The sequence below is a fragment of the Dermacentor albipictus genome, chromosome 3 (genome assembly GCF_038994185.2).
Source record: "Dermacentor albipictus isolate Rhodes 1998 colony chromosome 3, USDA_Dalb.pri_finalv2, whole genome shotgun sequence".
In the NCBI taxonomy this organism is placed as follows: Eukaryota; Metazoa; Arthropoda; class Arachnida; order Ixodida; family Ixodidae; genus Dermacentor; species Dermacentor albipictus.
In genome coordinates this window covers 103,337,454-103,360,987 of record NC_091823.1, presented here as the reverse complement: position 1 = coordinate 103,360,987, position 23,534 = coordinate 103,337,454, and the positions used below count along the sequence as shown (strand labels likewise).

General features: G+C 49.4%; 1 protein-coding gene across 1 annotated transcript; it reads left to right on the top strand.

Moving 5' to 3' along the window:
* Positions 1 to 14,532: 14,532 nt before the first annotated feature.
* Positions 14,533 to 19,202, top strand: LOC139057495 (uncharacterized). Its single transcript, XM_070535854.1, has 5 exons — positions 14,533 to 15,434; positions 16,224 to 16,324; positions 16,447 to 16,565; positions 18,773 to 18,918; positions 19,022 to 19,202. Exons 1-5 carry the CDS (start codon positions 14,737 to 14,739, stop codon positions 19,023 to 19,025), a joined length of 1,068 nt encoding a protein of 355 aa, XP_070391955.1. The 5' UTR covers positions 14,533 to 14,736; the 3' UTR covers positions 19,026 to 19,202.
* Positions 19,203 to 23,534: the final 4,332 nt, after the last annotated feature.

Below are 23,534 nucleotides of genomic sequence, written 5' to 3'. Positions count from 1 at the left end.
ACCCACATTCCCTTCCCTCCTAATCCCCATCAGCGGCCTAGAGCCGTCCCCCTTTTTAAAGCAAAGGCTTTATTCATTCATTCATTCATTCATTCATTCATTCATTCATTCATTCATTCATTCATTCATTCATTCATTCATTCATTCATTCACCTGCGAAGCGAGATTCGGCACAACACGCGGCACATAGGAAGGCCTTTAAAGAATCAGACGAGTTAATTTCAACCCAACGCAATCGTCCCGGCTGTGTGAGCGATTCTCCGCTCATCACTAATCTCATATGCTGGTATACTTGTATGCGAATTCGTTAGTTTTTCGCTCTCTTAAGTGTCACATGTTTGAACTGCGTTTGTTTGCAACTTTTGTGCCAGACTTAAATCAGGTCGCTTTGAAACACACATGCTTTTTGTCGATTTAGTCATCGCGTTGTTTGGCTTCAGTGTATGTGAACAGCACCTTTTCAGTTAATCGCCGTACTTAACGAAATAGTGACAGCGCGGCGACCATAAGTTGAAAGCGATCAGCGATGCCCAAAAAGAATGCCGACCGCTGATAGCTGTTCGAGCTTTCTGTTGTCATTAGCTTTATGCTTAGACGCACGGGCGCGTGTCTTGAAAAGGGATCTATGAAAGCGGCTGAGTGCTTCGTTGCTTAGACGCAGCTGAAACGCTGTGTTCTCGCTGCTTCGTTTGCACTGAAACGAGAGAGGCAGGACGAATAAGTACAGGAAACCAAGAGCAGCGATATTAAGACGGCCTTTCTTGATGTTTCAGCAGCCATTCACGATATACCGCAAAATAGTTCCCATCAAAATACCACCTCAAAAGCACAAACGACACGTAGTGAAAGCGTGTGATTTGGAGAGCATCTCCTATAGTTAGGCTATAGGTAGAGCCAACGTTGGCGCAGGAGGAGCAGAGAAGAGATGGCGCTACCTGTATTTTATTTAGGGGCATTAGTACACACTAGGGGACCTTAGTACACACACAGTGACAGTGCCCTCTAGAAAAGTTACTATTCGGTGTTGAATGGACACAGATCTCTTTGCAGCAGCTGCACGACATTCAGAAAGACAACAAACTTCCTCAGAAAGAAAGGCGAGTGAGTGCATTGCATGGCAACAAAGTTCTTCACGGACACCCCTTTGCTTGCGACACGGTGGCCTCTCGTTCCTGATGCCCTTTCTGACACACGGTCTCTTTTCGTAACCATGAGCAACTCGTCACAAGACTACAGCTTTGGATTTACGCTGCAAGAACGAGTGTCAAAGGCCAGTTGCATGCATTTACGAACAGAAGAGAAGGGGAGCAACCTGCGACTCTCCAGGTTCAAAACCTTTGGAAGGTGGCGAATAACCCTAAACCTGCCAATGAAAGAGTGTAGACAGCGCATGTTCTTGACCGTCAACGCTGGCTGTGCGGGCTATGCGCGGGGAGAGTCACGTGATGCATGGCTGTTTGATCATTGACGTAGATTGGGACCCTTCCGTATTATACTGGAAAGCAAAACTTTCTGTGCAATGAATTAAATTGCCACAAAACACTGGTCCACTATTCTACTGAGAATCTCGTTTGTATTCATTGAGACAGAAGGTCAATAATATGTTAGTTTCAGAGGAAAAGAAGCACTTGATTGCATTCAACAGAAATCCTACCGCTGAAGAACTGTTCTGGACCTTTGTGTATTAGCACTGAGCTGTGCTCAGTGACTGTGTAGTAATTAGGAGTTCTCCATAACAAGAGTAGACCATATTGTACACAGTCAAACCACTTTAATATGTACACGCTTATGGGAAGACGCGGGTCTCGATATGACAAAAAATTGCAAAAAAAGTTGATTTTCCGAAAACTGTATTTTTCGCAACGTTTACACATTCGAGAATCCCTCCGCGAAACCTAGAACCTAAATTTAATCGTAAAATAATAATAATAAAAAAACGCCCTTATACGGGCCAGGGTGGCCGCGGAAGGAGCAAAAAATTGCCAAGAGTGTTCGAATTTCGCGCCGTCGTCATTTGCGAACGCTGTGGCCGGCGGGCGCCATTTTGAGCTTCTTTGGAAGCTGCTTTCTTTGTGTGTATTTTGCGCCGGTTCAAAAGGGCGTATGGGAGGAGGAACCGACGCTGACGCGTCTTTTTAGAAGGGTGCGCCCGTGCCGCTGATTTGCCAAACACGCACGCCCCCTGCGCACCTCGCTCCTATTGGTCTGGCGCCGTTTGGGTGCCGATTCTCGCGTGTCCGACAGGTTGGTAGCTCCTGTGTGCGCTGCGTGTCTCTTTCTGTGGTCTTCTTGCGCCGCTGTGAACGTTTGTTCAGCCGATAGTTTCTGGACAACGTTCGATGAGGCGTCTTTTCGCCGCCCGAATAGCTGGAGCAGGTCGTCGTCTGAAGACTACTACGCGTCAAGCGTTCGGCAAGGTGCGAAGGCGGCCGTGGAATGCGTGACAGAAGACGGATAGGCATTCACCCGGAGTTGCCGGTTGCTAGTTTGCCTGAAGATTCTGCCAGATCGAGCAGGGGGGTGAATCTCCGCATGGCTGCCATTGGCTGTTTTCGAGCAGACGCTGTTTTGACGCTAGCGCCAAGGTCCCCTTCAGTTACGGCCCTAACTGCAGGGCGACGCAGAAGGAAAATGGCGACGCACAGGATTGTTTACGTTGTCATGGCAACAGGAACAGCAGCCGCGCGGCGCCTCCTTTCGCAAACGTTTTCATTTGTTTTTGTTTTTTTATTATGCCGAAGCGCTCTGCTGTCTTGGCCCCATGCCGCGCGCGCCGCTTACTTTTTTTTTTCCTGTATACGCGGCACATTTTGTTTTTTTTTTTATCGCGTGCTACGGCGTACCACGCGCTAGCTCGCAAGCAATGCGCGCGCTTCGCCGCGCATAGAGATTGCTTGCAAGCTGGCGTGTGGTGCGCCTTGGGCTATGCGCTGGCACGGACGCAGTCTTGCCCACACTTATATTTACCAGTATGTACCGGGACATGAAAAAATTCCATTTTCAACACAACCGATCTTTTGTCTCGCTTTATTGACTTCGTTTCCGAAAAGAGTTTTCTTTTAACGTGGTGTGATACACGCTCAAAAAAATGAGCAACAGTGAAAGATGCATGACATATACAAGAGTACTAAGCACAAAGGTTCCCAGACGGTGAAGTAACAAAAAAAGCAAGAGAAACCGCGAAGGCCGTTTCATGTACACACACACATAAAAAAACAAGATTTTTATATAGCGTCCTCGAGACCGAAATGTAGACGATCGTCTAATATATGCACTAAGATATTGCGCAAAACTGGACATGTATGACATAGTCATGACAACTATAGAAAGGGAAAACTCATTGGTAATGGCAAAAACAATGACACGCAAAATACCTAAAAATAGACTAACATGCTAACATTGTTTGATTGACAGCCATACCAAAAAAAAAAAAGAGCTTGCTTAAAACCTGCCCGAAAGTATACGAAATGCCTGACGTGTTCATTACTACTTAACAAATTGAAAAAGACATGCATGGCAGAACAAAAATAACATTGTACTAATGACTGAAATACATATTATCACATTATTTTGTACTTTGCCAAAACTTGAGTAACAGTGGCAACGGGAACAGAAGGTTGTCGGAATACCTCAAGAACAAGCGCTCCAAGGTTGTTCCGGGCAAGACAACATGTGAGCGCGCAGACCCAAGGACACCACAAGGCGCATGTACACGAAATCAGCTCTGTCCGTGTGTGGGCTCTATGAGCCTCCGGACGTCGTTGCGCCTTGATTGGGCTACACTTCCCCCTTACCGGTAGAGAAAGCTGACAAATAGATGTTCCTCCTCAATGTCACCAGGTCTATGACTTGTATTTCTGGGCCAACTCTCATTCTGCAACTTCAGTAACCTATAGTTTTCCATTCCGCCCTCAGGGCATTTTCTGTGTATCGCGTTCTACAAACGCACTAGGAGCTCAAAAATTACTGTTCGTGCTTAGGTATTATCTCAGTAACCGCCGATGGGAAAACCGCGGAAACAACCTACATGTGTAGGCATGATACGCTTTTTTTTTTCTTCTGGAAAGCATAAGCATTGCAAGTGTCCTAATTGCAGATTTTTTTCAGTTCGTGTTTATTATACGAAGGAGTGCCCAGTAGGTACGACTTAGTGCCTTAAGTGACGTAATTTTACTGCTAAACATTGCATTAGGGGTAAAAAAAAAGTGTTGTTGGCTTATTTTACCTGGTCTTTGATTGAGGAATGGGCCTTTCTGCGAATGTTTTCTATGTGCTGCTGCAAAAACCGACTACCTTCTGCTCCCCTTGCCACCGTTACTCAAGTTGTGGACAAGTGCACAATAATGCGATAATGTGTATTTCAGTTTTTAGTACAATGTTATTTTCGTTCTGCCATGTCTTTTTCATTTTGTTGAGTAGTAATGAACATGTCACGCATTTCATATACTTTCGTGCAGGTTTATATGCTCTTGTTTTTTTGGTATGGCTGTCAATCAATCTTCATTTTATTCTATTTTTTAGGTATTTGGCATGTCATTGTTTTTGCCATTACCAGTGAGTTTTCCCTTCCTTTAGTTGTCATGACTATGTCATAGACGTCGTCCAGTTTTGTGCAATATCTTAGTGCATATATCAGAAGATCGTCTACATTTTGGTCTTCAGCGCGCTATATAAGAATCTCTTTTTTTTGTATGTGTGTGTACATCAAACGGCCTTCACGTTTTCTAGCATTCTTTTTGTTATTTCACTGTCTGTGAACTTTTGTATTTAGTACACATGCACCTTTCACATTTGTTCATTTTTTGAGCGTGTATCCCACCACGTTATAAGAAAAATATTTGTTTTCGGAAACGAAGCCAATAAAGCGAGACTAAAGATCTGTTGTGTTGGAAGAGAAATTCTTTTATGTCCCGGCATGTGCCGGTATAAGTATGGGCAAGACTGTGTGCGTGTCATCGCATAGCCCACGGTGCACCACGCACCAGCTCGCAAGCAATGCCAATGCGCGCCGTAGCGCGCCCATTGGCATTGCTTGCAAGCTGGCTCGTGGTGCGCGGTAGTGCGCGCGACAAGAAAAAAAAAAACCAGAATGTTTGGCGTACAGGCAAAAAAAGTAGGTAGTGACTACAGTGACGGGGCCCGGCACTTTAACATCTGTACTACAGCAGTGACGGGGCCCGGTACTTTAACATATGCACTACAGTTCTTTCAAACATTCTATGCAAACAACTTCGAGCACTTCACGGCAGGCAGTGAACTTTATTAAGGTCCTGAGGAGCGACTCCAAAACCCCCTTATGAGGGAGGGGGCCGCCGCGAGCCGTTCCGACGTTGGGACGGGCAGGCCGTGCCTGACCGCCTCCTCCCACTCTTCTTCCGTGGTGAGATGACCGTGGTCCCGTAACGAGGGACACCGCCAGAGCATGTGTTCTAAGTGCAGAATAGATCTCCGCAATCCGGACACCTGCCCCGCACGGACGCGACGTTAGGTTGCCCCTGTGATCCACCACGGCCGCCGCGAACCGGTCGGACGAACCGTATTGGGCGACGTCGACGAACGCGACCGATCGTGGATCGTCGGCGACGGATCCGAGAAGCGCGGCCGCCCGGACCCGGCGTGTGCGTACATTGCGTTGCGGGTGCACGTTGCGTTGCGCGGGAACGGCGAGACCGTGACGGCCTCCCGCGACCACGCGTCGAGCACGCACCGCCTTTCCCTGACGGGTTAAAGTCCAGCACCTCCAGGATCCGCCTCCCCGCAGGCGAGGAAGCGATCCTGACAACCTGGACTAACTTCTGTGACCCAACTTCATCGAAGGTGTTGTGGACCCCCAGCTGCATGAGCTTCTCGGTGCTGGCGCCTATGGGGATGCCGAGCACTTCATGGACCGCGGTATTTTATTCCAGTATACTGTCCACAACACCACGTGAATTTCACGATGTCAGCAACTTCCGTGCAGTAACGGAATACATTGATTGCACACATACGGATCGAACGACCGCAATGGGTACTTGTCCACGAATGTACAATCTTTTGCGTATGCACTGTAACACCTATGATGATTATAATAAAGAAAGAAAGTTCACTCTAATGGAAGGGGAATGGTAAAAACACATTAAAAAAGGCACGGCACATGTTACTGCTTGTGTAGCACCAGACAATGAATATTCTACTGAATTAAGAAATAGAAGCAGTGGGTACTTGCTCGCTTAGAAGATTGATAAACATGCAGTTCGATGAAATTTGAGAAATAATGATATTTAAGCTTCCAAGACTTTAGAAGAAAAGAAAAAAAAATTAAGACTGAATCATCGCGACGGAACATCACAAGTAGGCGTCGAAGGCCCTAGCTATAACGAAATTATTTTTGAACAGCTCCGACAGTGTCCATGCAACAATGGTCGCTTGCGTACTGTCAAATGCTCATATGCTGCGGCATAAAGCTCACGGCACGGTGCGAAAACGTGATCGGAGCGAAAGCGAAACATTGCGCGAGGACATGCATGCAGAAGCGAAGTCGGTCACTGCGAACCCGTGCGATCGCTGCATTGCAGCTTCATTCTGTTATGCTACATTTAGTTACACAGACAGCCATCCCACTATAAGAACATATTTCACATAGTTTTCTCAGCGATTGCTTACGTTTCACGCAAACCGGTTCGGTGGAATCGATCGCGGCGACCGCTCGCAGTGTCCCAGCTTACTGTACGCAGTAGGCAAAGAGATAGCGTTTGTAAGCCATTCTGTGCTTTCTGTTTGTCCAACATGCTTATTTTAAAGGTAAAATACTGCCTTTTCGAGAGTACTAGCAAAATTGTTCAGGAGGGCTGCCGCGTAGTATGTTTAACGCCGACGCATGTGAGGTGCTTCCGACAGATGGCGACTCCGTAAGTCGTCCTCCCCACCAATACCGACATCGTTATAGTGACGGCCCCGTCGGTGTAGTGTTGTTGTTAAAGCGACAGGCCCCGTCACCGTAGTGTGGATGTTAAAGTACCGGGCCCCGTCACTGTAGCGCAGATGTTAAAGTGCCGGGCCCCGTCACTGTAGTCACTAACAAAAAGGTAAGCGGAGCGGGTCGGCATAATAAAACAAGAGACAAAGCGGTAGGGTGAGGTGGCGCCGCGTGGCTGCTGTTCCTGTTACCATGACAACGTAAACAATCGTGTGCGCCGCCATTTTGCTAGTGCATCGCCTTGATGTTAGGGTCATAACTGAAGGGGATCTTGGCGCTAGCGTCGATAGAGTGTCTGCTTGAACACAGAGAATGGTAGCCATGCGGAGATTCACCCCTGTGGAGGCGCCATCTATGAGCAGTCAGGATGCTGACTTGGACGAGCGCGCCGTTTTGCAAGGCAGCTGTACGCTCGGCGCTGGTTTATCGTGTTTGTTGTCGCGCTATAGCGCGGTGTATGTAGTGTCACGTAGCGACTCCTACGTGGAAAACTGTTTTGTGAGACGTACTGAAGTGGTCTAAGTCGGTATGGCAGGGCTTTCTGCTGACATTGAGGCGATGAAGAATGCAGCGCGATGTGTGCGCGCATGTTTGAGCCTACAATGAGCCTTGGAGATCAATTGTGTATTTCTGAAAGTTCCATTTACTAATGTGACCTTATTGCAGTATTGTCCTCTAGTTCTAAGCTGCGGTTTAGGAGCAATGAAACATACTCGACGATCGTAACAGCGTGGGTACCGTTCTGCTATGCGATAGGAGCTGTGCTGTTATAGTTTGAGAAGCGTTCAAACTGTTAACTGCAGATTAGATTGCGGGACAACTTGGTTCGGTGGATGAGGTTTCCACCCATTATTAAGATAGTTTGGGTTAGAAATAACAGCATACCTTACAGTGTGAACTATATTTGTCCAGCAAAGCGACCGTTTACGAACTGCTCCAGCATCCTAAGCAGTGGTAGGTGCTGGATTAAAGATATCTTTGTTCCATATAACGCTTACGTTTATATAGATCGGTAAACGTTGTGCGGCGTGGCTAGGCTAAGTCGTACTGCGGCGTTAGCCCGTTTTCTTTTTCGAGAAAGAGGATGATAACAATTTTTTTTTTCGGTTGTGCTCGTTCCGTTCTCTACGATGCAATCGTACGTATTACGAAAATTTTGTCCACAAAAATAGCCATCCCATTCTTTTTATACAAATGCTCTCGGATATTATGGCTTTACAGGGCAAAATGCAATGTCGAAGCACATAGCTTATATATGTATCATGCTCGTTTACCAACCGCAGTGATCGATGTGTTGAGCAGCGCCATGTGCTTCATGCAGGAGGCTAGCGTAGACATATACTGATTTCAAGCTTACTAGACTTGAAATGCGTGAGAACGATGCCGGTTCATCATAAATATTTGATAGCGCCTGCCGCTTAGATTTTTCGTGATTGCCTTAGGTTGGCCGTACACAAGCATGCGCTCTTATGTTTAGTCCCTACGCCAAGCGATCAGATATTGAGCAGCTTTACCATTTTATGCTGGTAATACATAGGCGCCGGTTCTCTTCGTTAAATTAAAACCGATATACGCAAAGAAGTTCACAACACATACACACACCGCGGCTAATAATGCGCGTCACATGTTCGCACTCCCGAGAGATATTTCCGCGTACTGCAGTTACCGATGCACCGAAAGGCTTTCCTGACGACCTTATATAATCGTATACCTGTGAGCAAAAGTATACGGACCAGGGATTGCGAGAAAAAACTCAACTTCTCCTCTGTCTGCGAATGCAGCTTGAAATTAAAGATTGCAGTCCAAACTTGGCATCACGAATTGTCTAGTGCACTTGGCAGTTTGCGTTTATGCGTGTTAATTGCGATGAAATTCTGTTTTTTCGCCGACTTTGTGGTACTTTTGCTCACGGGTGTACATTGCCTAAATTTCCCAAAGTACGATCTAAAACATTTCGAAATCGTTCTGCAGCACGCGACAGCAATACTTTCAAGCAGCGCCGCGCCGGATCACACAAGCCAGAGAGGAAGAAAGGCTCGCCGCAGGCCATTTCCTCCTCGCCCCATGAAAATGTCGCTGCTTGCCTTCTCACGACTCTTCCCCCGATCTCATATGTGAACTTCCTCTTCTCTCTCTCCTACTGCTCTCTACAGTTCTACGAGCGTCCCCTCTGGCCTAGTACACTAGTAGAAAGGGAAGCACTGCAGCTTCTGGAATGCTTCTGAGGGGAGTCACGGATAATTACAGCTGTCAAGCGGCTAAGGTGGCGATGGCCAGAGAGCTCCAGAGGGCATTGTGCCCATTAGACGTGGTGGGGTGAAAGTGAGTTTCTTCCGTCGCCTTTCCTCCTGATTCGCTCCTGTCAAGTATACACACGCTCTGAATCGCCCACCGAAGCGTTGCGCGCGACAGCAGCAGTGGCAAAGTCCAAGGAAGAGGCAAAGAAAGCGTCGTTCAAAAGTTCATGAGTGCCCTGATTACAATTATTTCATACCACCTTGCAATGTGTCTTCTCATCTGAAGAAAATCAGCGGCGAGGTTACAAAAAAAAGAAACATTTTTCGCAAGTTTGACGGCATTTGAGGCGCCCTTCCACAAATAAATCTTGGTTATACGCTCCTCACACTGTCCAGGCGGCGCGTCGGAGCAGTGATCGTCAGCGCCTCTTCCGGCACCTTCCGTCCAAATCGACACTGACGGGCCACGCTACTCACGCTGCCCACGCGGCACTGCCAACGTGATCGCATGTTCATGCTTGTTTTGAAGCGAACAAATCGTGCAAGTTTTGCTGTGTGGTTTCAAACCAATCTCAAATTTAGGCGGTCGGATACGCCCTGCCATTCGTCGAAAAAGGTATGGCCGGTGCAACGCAGGCTGCTGTAGATGAGCCCGTCTCCGGTGTCATGGATCCATCGACGAAGATGTGAAGGTGGTCCCCAAGTTTCTCTTGGAGGAGAGAGGCTGCCGTCTGCTGTAGGGCACATGTTGCGGAACGGTTCTTTAAGACACCTGGTAGCTCCGTCGAGGTAGGGATTGGTGGTCAGTGTGGTGGGCGAGGCTGTACGGCGTTTGCAGGCGTGGCCCCTATGACTTCCTCATAGAGGCCATACAGCCGTCCCATGTGTGATGCTGGCCGGGAGCGTAGGCGGGTCAGGAGTGCTTGATCATCTGCGGCATGGTGTAGGTGATCAATGTGTCGTAGCCCCTGTTGCAGGAAGAGTTGTGACAGGGCCCAGTTACCTGCCCCAGCAAGAGTGGCGGCCACTTGTGAGGATCGGGGAACGCCAAGACAGACCCGTATTCTTGAGCGGTGCTGCAGGTCCAGTTTCCGCAGGCTGGGTGGGGGCAACGCCACAAGAGGGAGGGGCATACAGTAGCCGTGAAGTGGCTTCAGCTTCAAAGAGCTGCAGGGCCCACCTGGTGGTACAGCCCTGTGCACGGGCAAGGAGCTGTGAGATCGCTTTGCGGACCCGGAGCGTCTGGGCGCACAGGGCATTGGTAGCCGGCAGCCAGGTCAGCCGATGGTCAATGCGCAGGCCCAGGTACGAGACTGCCTTGCTCCATGAGATCTGGACGCCCTCCAAGCACAGCCGGGCAGCTGAGCGATGGGCTGCTGCTCTGGGATGCAGCAGCAAGGCCTCAGTCTTCCTGGCCGAGATGGTATGGCCGATACTGCACAAGTAGGCAGCCGCAGTGTCCAGGGCTCTCCGTAGGGCTGCACGTGTCTTGCGGATGGGTTTTGGTGGTCCCCGTACCCATAGGACGATGTCATCCGCGTAGATTGAGGACTGCACGGGGAAGGGAGGGTCGATCGGCAGGGCAGCAGGCAATCATGCCAAGGTAAGGTTGAAAAGGAAGGTGCTCACCACTGACCCCTGTGGCACACTTGCAGCGACTGGACGGGGGGTGCTCTTCAATTGACCCACACGCCCCCTGAGGGTGCGATTGTGCAGGAACGATAAAAGGAAATCCCGCAGGTTGCCACAGAGGCCGAGGACGTCCAGGCCCTTCTGGACAACTGCGTGAGGGAGGCTGTCGAAGGCACCCTGTACGTCGATCAGCAAGAGCATCACGAGGTCCCCGCTGGCCTTGGCGTCCTACAGGGTGGACACCATGTCAGCGATGGAGTCCGCAGTGCACCGCCGCCGCTGGAAGCCCGTCTGTTGGTCTGCCAGGAAGCCGCGAGCACGGGCCACCCAGTCCAGTCGTGCCAAGGCCATGACCTTCATCACTTTGCAGGCAGTGGAGGTGAAGGAGACGGGTCGATAGGACGACGGTTCCCTAGCCGGTTTTCTGGCCTTGAGGATGCGTGCCACAATGGCTGTCTGCCATGCCTCTGGCACCTGCCATGACTGCCAGATCTCATTGAAGTACTCTAGCAGGCGCTGTTGCTCGCTGGCGGCCAGGTTGCAGAGCATTTGTGGCGTTACACCGTCTGCTCCTGGTGCGCTGCGGCGTTCCCTCGCCTCAAGGCCGCCTGGAGCTCGTGCAGGGCAAGTGGGTTTTGGCAGAGGGCAGCGACCTGGCTGGACGTCCAAGCAGGGTGGACGTCGACATGGGTCACTGCATAGATGCGAGATTTGGTAGGCACCGCTATTCAGTGAACCTATTTGACGCCCATTTGGAGTACTGCATACGTATGTGCTACTCGGTCTGCTGTGACCTTCAATGAACTTTTTTGATGCCAACTTGTGTCCCTGAGTATCTGCCAGTTGGTGTCTGCCGCTCTTCTATGAGTCTCTCACCAAGTTGGGTCACCGAGTGTGTAGATTTTGATCTAAACTGGCACTATTCAAAACGCGCTACATAGGTACTTTACACCGTCTGTTACAAAACAATAATCGTGAATCAAATTGGTGTCAGTTTTCACACAGGCTGACTGCAAGAATGAACTTATAGGCTACTTTTGCACAGTTTCACATGCATCTGAGCTCATGCCGTGAATGACTGTTTCTCGTAATTGATTCTGAGTTAATTTTGAAAAAAAAAGGAATAATAAAGGCCAGGTATACATAAGGGGTTACAGGTATAGTTTAAGCATCGTATATATATGCGTGTCTCGGGAGCACATCCGTGACGACATGTACGGCAATTGATGCGCGTCCAGTAATGAAGAGTGCCTCATACTGATATCACATGCTGATATCCCTCATATCGGGCACCATTGAATGGCCAATCTGGTGAACATACATATATCTTCGAATCGGAAGTCGCTGGCAGGCTATCGCTACAGCTCGAAAAGAAATTGGAACGATTCGAATCTGTTCTTGTAAGGCCGACCAGTTCGCCTAGCAAGAACTATCAGGCCTGTATGATACGCCTGAAATAGACAAAAGAATTCCCGATTCAGAGAGCGACCGAACGCGACGCGACCCACCGATGACGTGGCGTATCGCGGTATGCTGACAACGGAATGAGTCAGCCTTTCTGCGCGTCCCGTGACGAGCATGCGGGTAGCGGGAAATAGCGCACGAATCTTAAAGATTGCCCTAGCTATCAGCTAGGCAGACCAGTTTATGCACTACCGGAGACAAAAAAAAAAGCGCGATTTTGAAGAAGAGCAAGACGCGCGGTCGCGAGCTATCCCGAACTATCCTGGTGACATTCAGGACAAACGCCAAAAAAATGAATGGATGAATTTATTAGAATGGCTGGCACTTTGGCCTGTTATGAGAAAGGGTAGTATAGGCCGTACTTTACATCTCCTGAAGAATATAACGGAGATAGTGGTGTGCGAGTGAGGACTACAGATAACTGAAAGAAAAATAACAGGAAGCTTATACATATAGGACTGGGGGTGTGACATCAAATAAACACACGCGAGAGATCGGTAAAGAAATAGCAGGAATTTTGACAAGAACAAAACCTATGGCGTGTTTTCCCGTGATCTTAAAAAGCAAATGAATATATAAAATAACCTAATAAAAACATAGAAGGTGTCGTCCTTTTATTCGCCCAATAAAATGCAGCACATCGATTAAATCACGTGAAATGTCGTGTCACTTGGAGTGTATAATCATTCGTTCACCTCACATTATTTCCTTGCATCCGTATCGTGGACAGGAATGCGCGCGCGCAGCCGAGCCTTTGGGGGAGAGGGGAGACACTATATGTGGCGACGACGCCTGGGCACGTGACCTTCTGTGGTTATAACGTCACGTGCGCCGGAGGTGCCGGCGCGGCTGCAGCAGCGGTTGCGGCACACGCATGGGAGGTACGGTGACCGTTGCGGCGCTTGTGTCGGCGTAGTGTGGTGCCGTTAAAGGAAAGTATGATTTCATCATGTATGCAGCCTAAACAGCTTCGCTGGCAATCCGTCCCGATACGAATGTTGCGGCCCCACGAATGTTTTCTGGATACACCACTGATGGCACGAGAGAAGACTTGTTTGCTCCCCCTCCTCGCATTGCACCATGCTATGCCATTGTTGACGTCATCCTGCAGGTTCTTCCCAGAAACCAGCGCAAATCTTCAAATCGCGGCGGAGCCTGCGCGTGCCGCAAACTAAACGTACCGTCATAAAAGCAAAGGTGCGCAAGACAGATGACGATTATTGTGGTCCAAGATGAGCCGCGAAGGGTGCAAGCTTTTTTTTTTAGAATGTGGCCGGCGATTTGGTATGTCGAACCACGGCCGCTGTGGCTTGGTCGAACACGCTTGGTCCAACTCCCGTGAACCCGTGGCTCGTCGCATCGCGTGCATTTGTGCCCGCGAAAAGAAAAGCGCGAGGCCACGCGCCGCCCCAAAAGAGCCAGTTTGCGAGCGAAGACGAAGACAGATATATCCAGAAAACCAGTCATTCAAACATCGCAATATACCCTCTGGTGCATTATCACTTCCGTAAAAAAAAAAAGAAAGTTGCTATTTAGAAGGATGCGTTGTTGGGCAAGTTGGTTCATTGTAATAGGAAACATTGGTTGCGCTTTTCTAGACAATCACATGTAGGAAGACAGGACAGGCGCAAACTAAGAACTGATGTTTATTCCAGAAAAAACACTTATATATTAGACCATACCAGCGCAGGCGCATCAGGGTATCAGCAGCATAACAGAAGAACAACCCAAAATCAGAAACAACCAAAGGCGTGGCTCACCTAAACATACTATCAAGAAAACGTGCCTCCCTATTGTAAAGTATGACTGATATATGTCACTGATGCATGCTTGTCCCTTCTTTTTTATATAATATGACTCAAGAAGTTCACGTGCTTTTTTATTATTGCACTTGCGCAGGATCTTAACTTGGTTGAGCAGAGGCCTGCATTTATGTTCTAAGCAGTGCATGGGTAAATGGCGTTGCTCCCGGTTAATAATTGATCTTTAGTGTTCTCGGATTCGCACGTACAAACATCGGCCCGTCTGGCCTATGTAGGTTTTGCCGCATGTCAGGGGAATCTGATAAACAACGCCAACTTGGCAATCTAAGTAGGAGTTCTTGTGTTTCACGCCGCAGCCACCTTGCTTCTTTCTGGCGTGAAGTCTCCCAATGCGGGCGCAAAGGTGACTCAGCTTACAGGGAGCCGAAAAGTTGCTATTGTAGCCTGGATTCGTGCCGGTCATTATCTCATTTGATTAAGGGAGGGGGGAGGGGAGCATGTTCCTTTAGAATATCGCGACAACAAAAGAAAGCTCCGACACAAGTTTTTAGGCTTCCTGCGGTTCGAGGGAGAGGAGAAAATTGTAGACAAGAACCGGGACACGCTCGCAGAGAAAACCAATCCCTGTGAGCGGGCATGTGCAAAATACTTCAGGGTGATCATTATCATCATCATCAAAAACACCATGTGTCGGCCTTCTGAAGTGGTACACTTTCCGAGCACGCTATACAACGAGTCACTGCACAGCGAACGGCAGCTACTGGACAGTCGCAGACCAGCTGCAATCGCGCTCGCTGCGACGCACTTCGCGAACGCCGCTTGTGCCTCGAGGATGGCGTCGTCGGGCCGTGCTGCTGGCTCCGCTGGCGCTGGCCTCAACGCCGGTCTCCCCAGGGACGACGACGGCCGGATGAGCGCTTGCAACGGCTACGCCACGCTGCGGGGCGGCGACGGCGAGCCGTCGGCGAGCAGCAGCAGCGACGACAGCAGCAGCGGGGACGACGACGGCACCAGCAGCGGCGACAGCAGCAGCAGCGGAAGCGGCGACGTCGCGCAGGCCGGCGCGTCCCAGTCGGAGGACATCGACATCGAGGAGGCGCCGACCGTCTCCATCGTCGCAGCCGGGGCCGCCTTCGCTGCGGGCGAGCCACAGATGGGCATCTGGATTCAGCCGAACGTCGTCCGCCCGGCGGACCTTCCCAGCGACCACCCGGACGAAGTTCACGACTGGAGCGGTTGGCCAAAGTTCCCTCCCAAGAAGGACTCGGATCAGCAGCATGCGATCGCTCCGAGTCTGCCGGCCAAGGTTCCCCATGTCACCCTCGTCAACCAGCACGAGTTCCTGCTGCCTAGGATGGAACTGCTGATACACACACAGGGCAGGCGAGTGTCTTTTTTTTTTTTCGGAGCTCCCCGTCGGGTGCTCGATCGGCATGGGTGTTGGCGCGGCCTATCCTGGATCGTATGCGCGTACTGACTCGTACTACCACAGAGCAGCGGATGAGAGGAACGCACGCTGTGTGCGTTCTTGTAATGCTCGGGCGGACGCAGCTTTCTTCTACGGAGTTTGTCGTAGTTGTAGCGTCGTGGCGCATTTAAAATACTCATTATTGCGATACCAGTTATGCGGAAAGACGATATGGATTCACCTCGTCGTGCAAGGGGACGAATTCAAAACGGTTCGCTTTCCGAAGCGTTGCAACATCGCACTCCACAGGGCAGCGTCCTGCCTTCCGTTGTTGGCATGAGCGTTCCGAGCACACATTAGCGTTCCTGCCGAGACGCTTCACTTACCACGTCGTGATGTACATGCTGGTCTGAAAGAAGCAGTGGACAGTAATCACGTGACGCTAGGCATTTATCACGCGTATGATAATCACCGTGTCGTTTTGCGAAAGTATCCCTGCAGTTGGAACCGATTGAGCAGTGTTGAGAGCAAGGTGATTGAGTCGCCCATGTTCGTGGCTACAGGCAGCGCGTCATTGAGATACGAGGAACAAGCACCTATGCACGAGCCACGTATATTGCTGTCGGTTCATGACTTTCTCAGCATGGCATCGTGCAATCATGGTGTTTTAGCTGCTCGTTTCGACACGTGCTTGCCTATACCCATCGCGTGACAACGGTGTTCGTCAAAAATGAACGTGCCTCGACCATCTCCCTCACATGCAGGTTCATGCAGCCAGCGCCTTCGTTTCGGATTACAAACTTGGTGGATGACTTGCAGTACATGGCCTGGATCACCTTCACGGATTCCACTGGGAGCGAATGCGGTCAGTGCGACCGAGACGCTACCGTCGTCGGCCTTTTCCCCGCCTCCCGAGAGAGGCGTCTTTCTTTGCGTTTCTGCGTTTGTTTGTGGTGAAGTACGAGGCACGTCCTTGGACTTCTGCAGTTGGCCAGTATTCCCACCCGGATTCACCCTATCCCGGTTCCTCGTGGAACGGCCGTGTGCTGTCGTTTTCTCGGCTGAAGCTCTTCTCCAGCGACGGCTTCACTTCGAAACCACCCCCGGTGAGAGTTAGTTCGCCGCTACCCCATTTTAGCCGCGCTTGTGATTTAAGTTCTCGTTCGTAAGTTGCACTATACTTCGCAGGCTACCAGTGTAAAACTCCCCGGTGTCCTTAGCTACCGCCTAAGAGACGCGAAGGCTAAAGCCTAATGTAATTCACATGAATCCTCCTTCATCCACCTTAATCTTCCTTAATACACCCTAATCCTCCTGAGTACACCTTAATTTACTTTTGTAATCATTAATAAAGTTTTATACACGGCTGGACATGCTTTGGTTCCCTTCTGGCCTTCCTTAGGTACTAAGCACAACTTAGCACTTAGCACAACTAACAGCAAGCAAAAGATGAAAATAAAAAGCGACGTCACAACTGGAAATGGCAGTCACGACAAGATCTTATGCTGCTTGGCGCGGATGCTTGAATTTCTTTGCCGTCCGGCATTTAGACCGCTACGCCAGTAGCTACGCGTATTTTTCTTTTGAGGCTGCGGCGAGCTTGCGACTCGCCTCGGCTGAAGCGCCAGCGTGTCATTAAACTATACGAGTGGCGTATGTGTTAATGTGAAGATAATTAGGCTGTTATTGACAGCAGTTGCTCCAGTAGGTTCCTTATGAAGGTACTATGGCGAGCAGACAGTCGTAATGTATGGCAACATATGCGAAACCTTTTCCCAGAATCTTTCGCAATTCCGCGCGACACCATGTATTCATATACAACAATTATCAGACAAGATTGCCCCGTATCATTATTTAGAAAACATTCTACTTACTAATTTTGCTGCCCGTCAGACAATCGGAGCCTGTGTTGGGCGAACGAACATAGCGCGACGTTTCTTCGCGGACCGTTCCGCATTTATCGTCACGACGAGACGCAGCGTGAACTTACACGATAACAAAAAAACTTGCACTCACACCCTACGCCAATGAATGCCGTGCGCTAGGTCAGGCGAAATTTGATGTGAAGTGCACGCCACGCTTTAAACAAACGCACAAGGAAATTTAAAAAAAAAGCTCGGACAAAGCCGCCGCGTTCAAGTACACGAGCACGTCATTCCGAACGACGTAATAGCTGCTTTGCACAGTCTTCCCAAGGCTTGCGCCAGAGTCACTGATTGGTAGGCGTCACCGAGACCAAAAAACTAAATTGTGAAATAGAACATGACTCGTATGACAGTACTTTGTTCAAACTTTTTCGAACATTTTTTTTTTCACATAGGTTTTCTAGTTTCAGTGTTTGTCGCCCCCATCCCATCCCCCTCGCCTAGTCGCGCCTCAATCATGCACTACTAACTGATATCTCTGGCGATAAGTTTTGGTATGCTTCGCGACCTATTTAGATGGAGCTTGCCTGTGTACTTCACAGATTTGAACGAGCGCGTACGTTGCACTAAGACGCAGGACAGTACTGTCAAGTGCTCAGTGTGCGTTCATTCAAAGCTGGCTCAGCGTCACTTGGGGAAGCATATCAGGAATTTACGACAGCGCGGGTGACAGTTCTCACCGTGCATGTCCTGTCTCGTGTCTTGGTGCGTGCCTGCGATGGCTTTCACAAGTCGCATTCTTCCGAGCCCAGCTCGTAACACGCAGTCTTACCACAATACTCGTCGCTATACCTGTTTTCTTTCTGGTCATTGTGGTTTCTCGTCACACCAAAAGTGGCACAGATGACCATGTAGCCCAAGGAGACTGAAACACTTATTTTGGTAATTTTTGCTCTGATAGCTCGTCGATCAACGGACGCCGAGAAGTGTCAGTTAGATTGAACTGTGGATGGGTGACCAAAATTCAACCACTCAGCCAACACTGTGACACCCAGCGCCTTACTTTAAGATTTGCCTTCATAGGACAGCTAGTGCAGGAGGTGCCAGGCCAGTTTTGTATTGAACTAAATAACGAAGTGCTTTGTGGCAGTCATGCTGCTGTACACGGCAATTGTTATAACTTCCATCAATGCAGTTTAGCCTTGTGATAATGGAGTTAAATACCTTCATTATCAGTGGACAGTTCATTCAGGGTAAGTGGGCTCCCAGTCGCACACTACAGAATTGGTGCATCAAGCGGGCTGGATTTTGATTTTTGTACATATGTGCAATATCATACGAATAATAAAAAAGGCGTGCATTCTACTGACTAAACCGCGATTTAACACCTGCCCCACTCCAAACTAAACGCTCAATACAGAAACTGCCCTCTTTTGTATGTCTTGCAGATCACTCTAACGTGTAACAATAGTTACCGCATCCAAGTGAACGTTGGAATCGTGGAGGACAGTGGACACATCCTGAGCGCGTCGGTCGTCCGACAGTTTGTCGGTGCCTACTTTGTCGCCGTCACCCAGTACAGCAAGAAATCTAGGTGGGTATTGCGGTTTCAACGCGGGCTGTTATCTTCCCTTTCCAAATCGGTGCACTTAACATTTCACTCTCCTCTTCTTTCATTCTCTCTTTTCCTTCTACAGCTGATGATACCACAATCAGAGCTTTATTTTCATTTTTTTTGCTTCTAGTCTCTCGCGTCCAAGCAACAAGGGGTTGAAGACTAAGGCACGATAATATAATGTCCATATACTTCGCACTGTTTTCACGACTTCCATTGTTTCTGTGATAACATTAATAAAAACATATTTGTCGGTACATAAAGGTCTTTTCTCCTTTTTACTTGTTCAATGACATTCCACAGGACAACAAAGACAATGTAATTGTGGTGTGGCTAGAAAAATAGACCTGCTGCACACACGGTCATGCGGCAGGCCAGTTCCCGCCCTAAAAAGAACGAAAGAAAAAATGGAAGCACTCCCAGCACATAAATATGAACACCCTATAGTTCTCTTGCATACCTCACAGAAAATGCATTGCGCACAGAATGCAACCTGGAGATGCAGTTCCCACCAGAACAAAGAATTCCCAACATGCACGTTATTGAGGCCATTCAACAGGTAAAGAGCGATAGCGCCCTCTGGGATACTTTACTGAAGATGTGATGGCTTGAACCATAGACAATTACTAGATAGAACTGTGGCCCTGTGTAAGGGACCTGCAAGCAGGGCAGCCCAGCCAGCATGAGCATGATGGATAGTACACGCATTTGCTCAAACTTCGTCTTTGTGACTTTGCAAAGTGATCGTTTTACGAAGGCCCTGCATTATAAATAATTAAACACAAAATATTGTAGGATTCACGCACAGCACCTCTAGCACAGAAGCCCAATATTGATATGATTACGCCACGGACGCACGGACAAGTGGAACCAGTGCAATTAGCAGCGATTATGCGTACTTGCGGAGTCTCATTACCCTCTGCTTTAAAGAAAAGCACAAATTGCTTCGAATTTAGGAGAATTTAGGCCCAGGTGTAGCGTAATAAACGACGCTGCAAGAACGTCCGAATCCACAAACACGAAGATCAGACCAATCCTCGTACTACCCACCATTCCCGTGATGGCTGAACAATCCCAGCGCCAAAGTTCCCTGCAGTACTTCTAGTAAACTCTATGGCTTAGATGGCACCCAGCCTTTCAAGTGCAGGCGTATTTTTTGCACCTGCTTGCCATGATGTGAAGGATTTTCAAGGTGTTCACTTGGACAGGGAAGAGGATAGAAGTACTGTTAAAGCTCAACATAACGAAACTTAACTGCCACTTTGGGCCCAGATGGAATGACATGTTGCCGTTAACGCACCTCTAACCGCGAGATAGTGAGTGGCCCCTGAAGTGGAGCCGCAAGTTCCTCTCACCGTCATGTTCTGTACAAAGTTCAAGTGCGATAAGATTCGATCGCGCGCTGTATGCCGTGGCTGCGAAGGGGAGCATGCGAGGGTGCGACGAGAGGTATATATGATCGTGCGCATCGTCTTCCCGCGCGACCAAAGGATTGGGGAGGCCATTGCGTGGTAAATATGCTCAAGATGACCGCGCTTCTCTTTTTGTCTGCCTATGGCTGTCGGTGCAGGGCCCCAACCCGCTCTGCATAAAGATATCTGTGGCGGATTCAAAGGTGCGAGCCGAGACGGCCGTGGCTTCATGTGTAGTGTTTACTCTCGCGTCTGGTGCTGGAGGTGTGTTCACCAATTTCTTGCTTTTGCTTGAAAGTGGATGAAAAATTTGAAAAAAAGGAGGGCCTAAAAAGTAAGGTTTGCGCTTATTTTTCAGCGCTAAGCTCTTAGGCGCCCGTTCCTGCGGCGAGCGTCGACATCGTGCCTCGACGTCTATACCCGAGCGAGCGAGCACAGTGAAGGATGAAATACCCAAGGCGGAGCGCGGATAAAAGACTGCGATAGCGAAGAGAGCACGAGGCGGAAAGCGGGGGAGGAGGGTATCGCTAAAGCATGAGAGGAAAAGCGGAGTGCTGCGCAAGACGCGCCCTGCGGCGCCAACCGTTACGAGATGGCCCCAGAGTAGCGCGCCTTTTACCGCCCTTATCTCTTCAGCGATGGCACGTGGCGAGCGCGTCCACCGATACCATATATGTATATGGAAACCAAGCGCTGCATGAGCGGAGGTCTGTCTGCGGCGGCTGCTGTGAATCGCGTCCATGCGTCACCTATGCGCTACCTCTCGCGATCTCCCGATTAGCGATGCAGTCGCGCCACACTTCGGTCCGTTTGCAACGTGCCGCAAGAGACATCGTCAGCGCCAGTCAATATATCGCGAAATGAAAACATCTATACAGCTGCGCTCAAATTTCGCGTTGGGGGAGTATCGTAATCGTCGGTGAATTTTTTTCTTTCAGTATTGAAAGAAATTCCGAACTGTCCGACGAAAATTTCCTACAATCGCAGTATCATTCGCATTGCTTTTGCAGACTGCTGATGTTATCAACAATGCACAAGCCTTACAGCGCCACGTTGCGGAGATCATGGGCAAAGGGAGTGTGACAGTGAGGTTTGCAGAAACAGCTGCGATAGCTGACGGCCAAATTTCTGTACTTCTCTCTCATATCATAGTGCTACGGCAGTGTGTCATTTGATGCGCCAAAAAATGCTTTTAAGAAGGCTCGGATGAGAAGCATTACTGTTGCCTTGTTGGTCTTAAGATAACCCGCAAATGTATTTATGATGCTGGGATCACCAAAGGCTAAGCTCCTGAATATTTCAGCCCTGTCCAAAGAAGCCGTATTGAGAGACCCGTTCTATACAAGCACGCAAAATACTTGCATCTTTTTTTAAAGCTACCATGAAATTGGTTCCAATACTCCTAATTTACGCCGTGCCTTTAAATACTATAAAAAAGAAGATTCGCTGTTTTTTTTCACACCGTGCTAATAGGACAAACTAAATTCAAGTTCCCTTAATTATGAGCCCGATGTGGTATAGATGTGGAGCAAAAGGGTTAACGTGTAGAAAGCTGTGTTCTCTATACCACTCGGTTTTAAGGTTCCCAACGTTGTGCGATTCGATGGCGAGATTTTTGCACATTGTCCCAGTTAACATTTCTTTCGCGTGAAAAATGCTTTCGTGTCTGCCCCGCTGCTCATTTGTATGCAGTTTGGTTCAACGAGCTTTCTTTACAGCCAAGCTGTATATATACTTCTACCCCTCAATGCATTTGTCTTGTCTGTGGGCGAAAACTCAACCAATCACAGCGGGAGGCGCGCGCCGCGTGCGCCGCTGAGTTTCTTGCAGCACTACCAGATGGCGCTCACTTCTGCGCATCCGGGAAGGGATGAGGAGCAAGGAGCAACTGAGCCAGGGGTGCCCTTTATTCCCACTGCTGTTTATGATGTCTTGGTGCGGCATTCTTCGATTCGGCGAATCACCACCGATCAATGGGCGCCAAAAGGTTGTGGAAATAGGGACCGGCGAGCAAGACGGATATTGCCAGCCACTCGGCTGGCAATATCGTCGGCGCGATCGTGACGCTCCGAGGGCTTATTGTAGGAACCCCTGTGTATTATCTGCCCCTCGCGTGCATTGAGAAGCTATGCGGTATGGGGTTAAGTAGGCGGGGGTGCGAATACTCCCAAATACGTGGTGTCTCTGCGCAATCCTGTGTCCACGAATTGCTGACAGTGTATACGTGTGCCGACAGCGCCATATGGCCAGCGGCCTTCGTTTTCCTGTGTTTGTCAACGAACAATCGAGGCCCGCCACGGACTCAAGGGTGGGTGTGTGTGGTGCAATACAAGTGCGCGACCTCTATCAGCAGGCGGGAATCACCCGTTCCCTCACCCCTAATTAAAAGGGGCGCGACCAAGACCTTGGGAGGAGCCGGGATAGAATTGGGTGAACTTGATTGGATTGTCACTAATATCTGCCATTCCCCAACACGGAATTAGGATAGCAGCTTGGGCTTGTTGATTTTCCATCCTGCTAGTAACAGCGCAAAATGTAGACAAGAGACGAGACAAGAAGACACCACAAGCGCTTGTGGTGTCTTCTTGTCTCGTCTCTTGTCTACATTGTCCTAGTCCTTGTCCCTAGTCCGGGGCCTCTGTGGCTTCTGCAGTGGCTTTGGCTGGGGACACCAGGGCCCGTTGGTCCTGGAGGGTTGAGCAGCCGAGCAGGGCGGCCTCCCAGTCCTCTCGGTGCATACCCGAGTTGTAGCCGATGGCTGTCTGCCGGTTCTAAGTTTCGCCAGCCAAGCTTCACGCAGTTTCTCGCCCTGCGACTACATGTGAATAAGGCTGACACAGGGCTCCCTTGCGTACGTCCGGCACTGCGGCACCGAGCAGTAGCCTACCATGCTGCACGCCTCGAAAGACAGCCACTACTTATTATAGTAATTTCAAATGTTGACAAGCAGACACCCAAGGTGGTAAAGCCTCACCACTTAATCAGAACCGTGGTGCAGGTGGGACTTTAAACTTTCGTTTTCAGCTCGCTTCGACGCTTCCGAAACAGCCAACGCGGCCGCTGTGTCCACGTGATCCCTCATGCCACGTCACGCCGACGGTGGCGCCAGCTTTCCAAGTGGTAGAGCTCGCCCCCAATACTGTACTACGTAGATAAGGGGTAGTGGGGGTGGAGTTAGTGTTG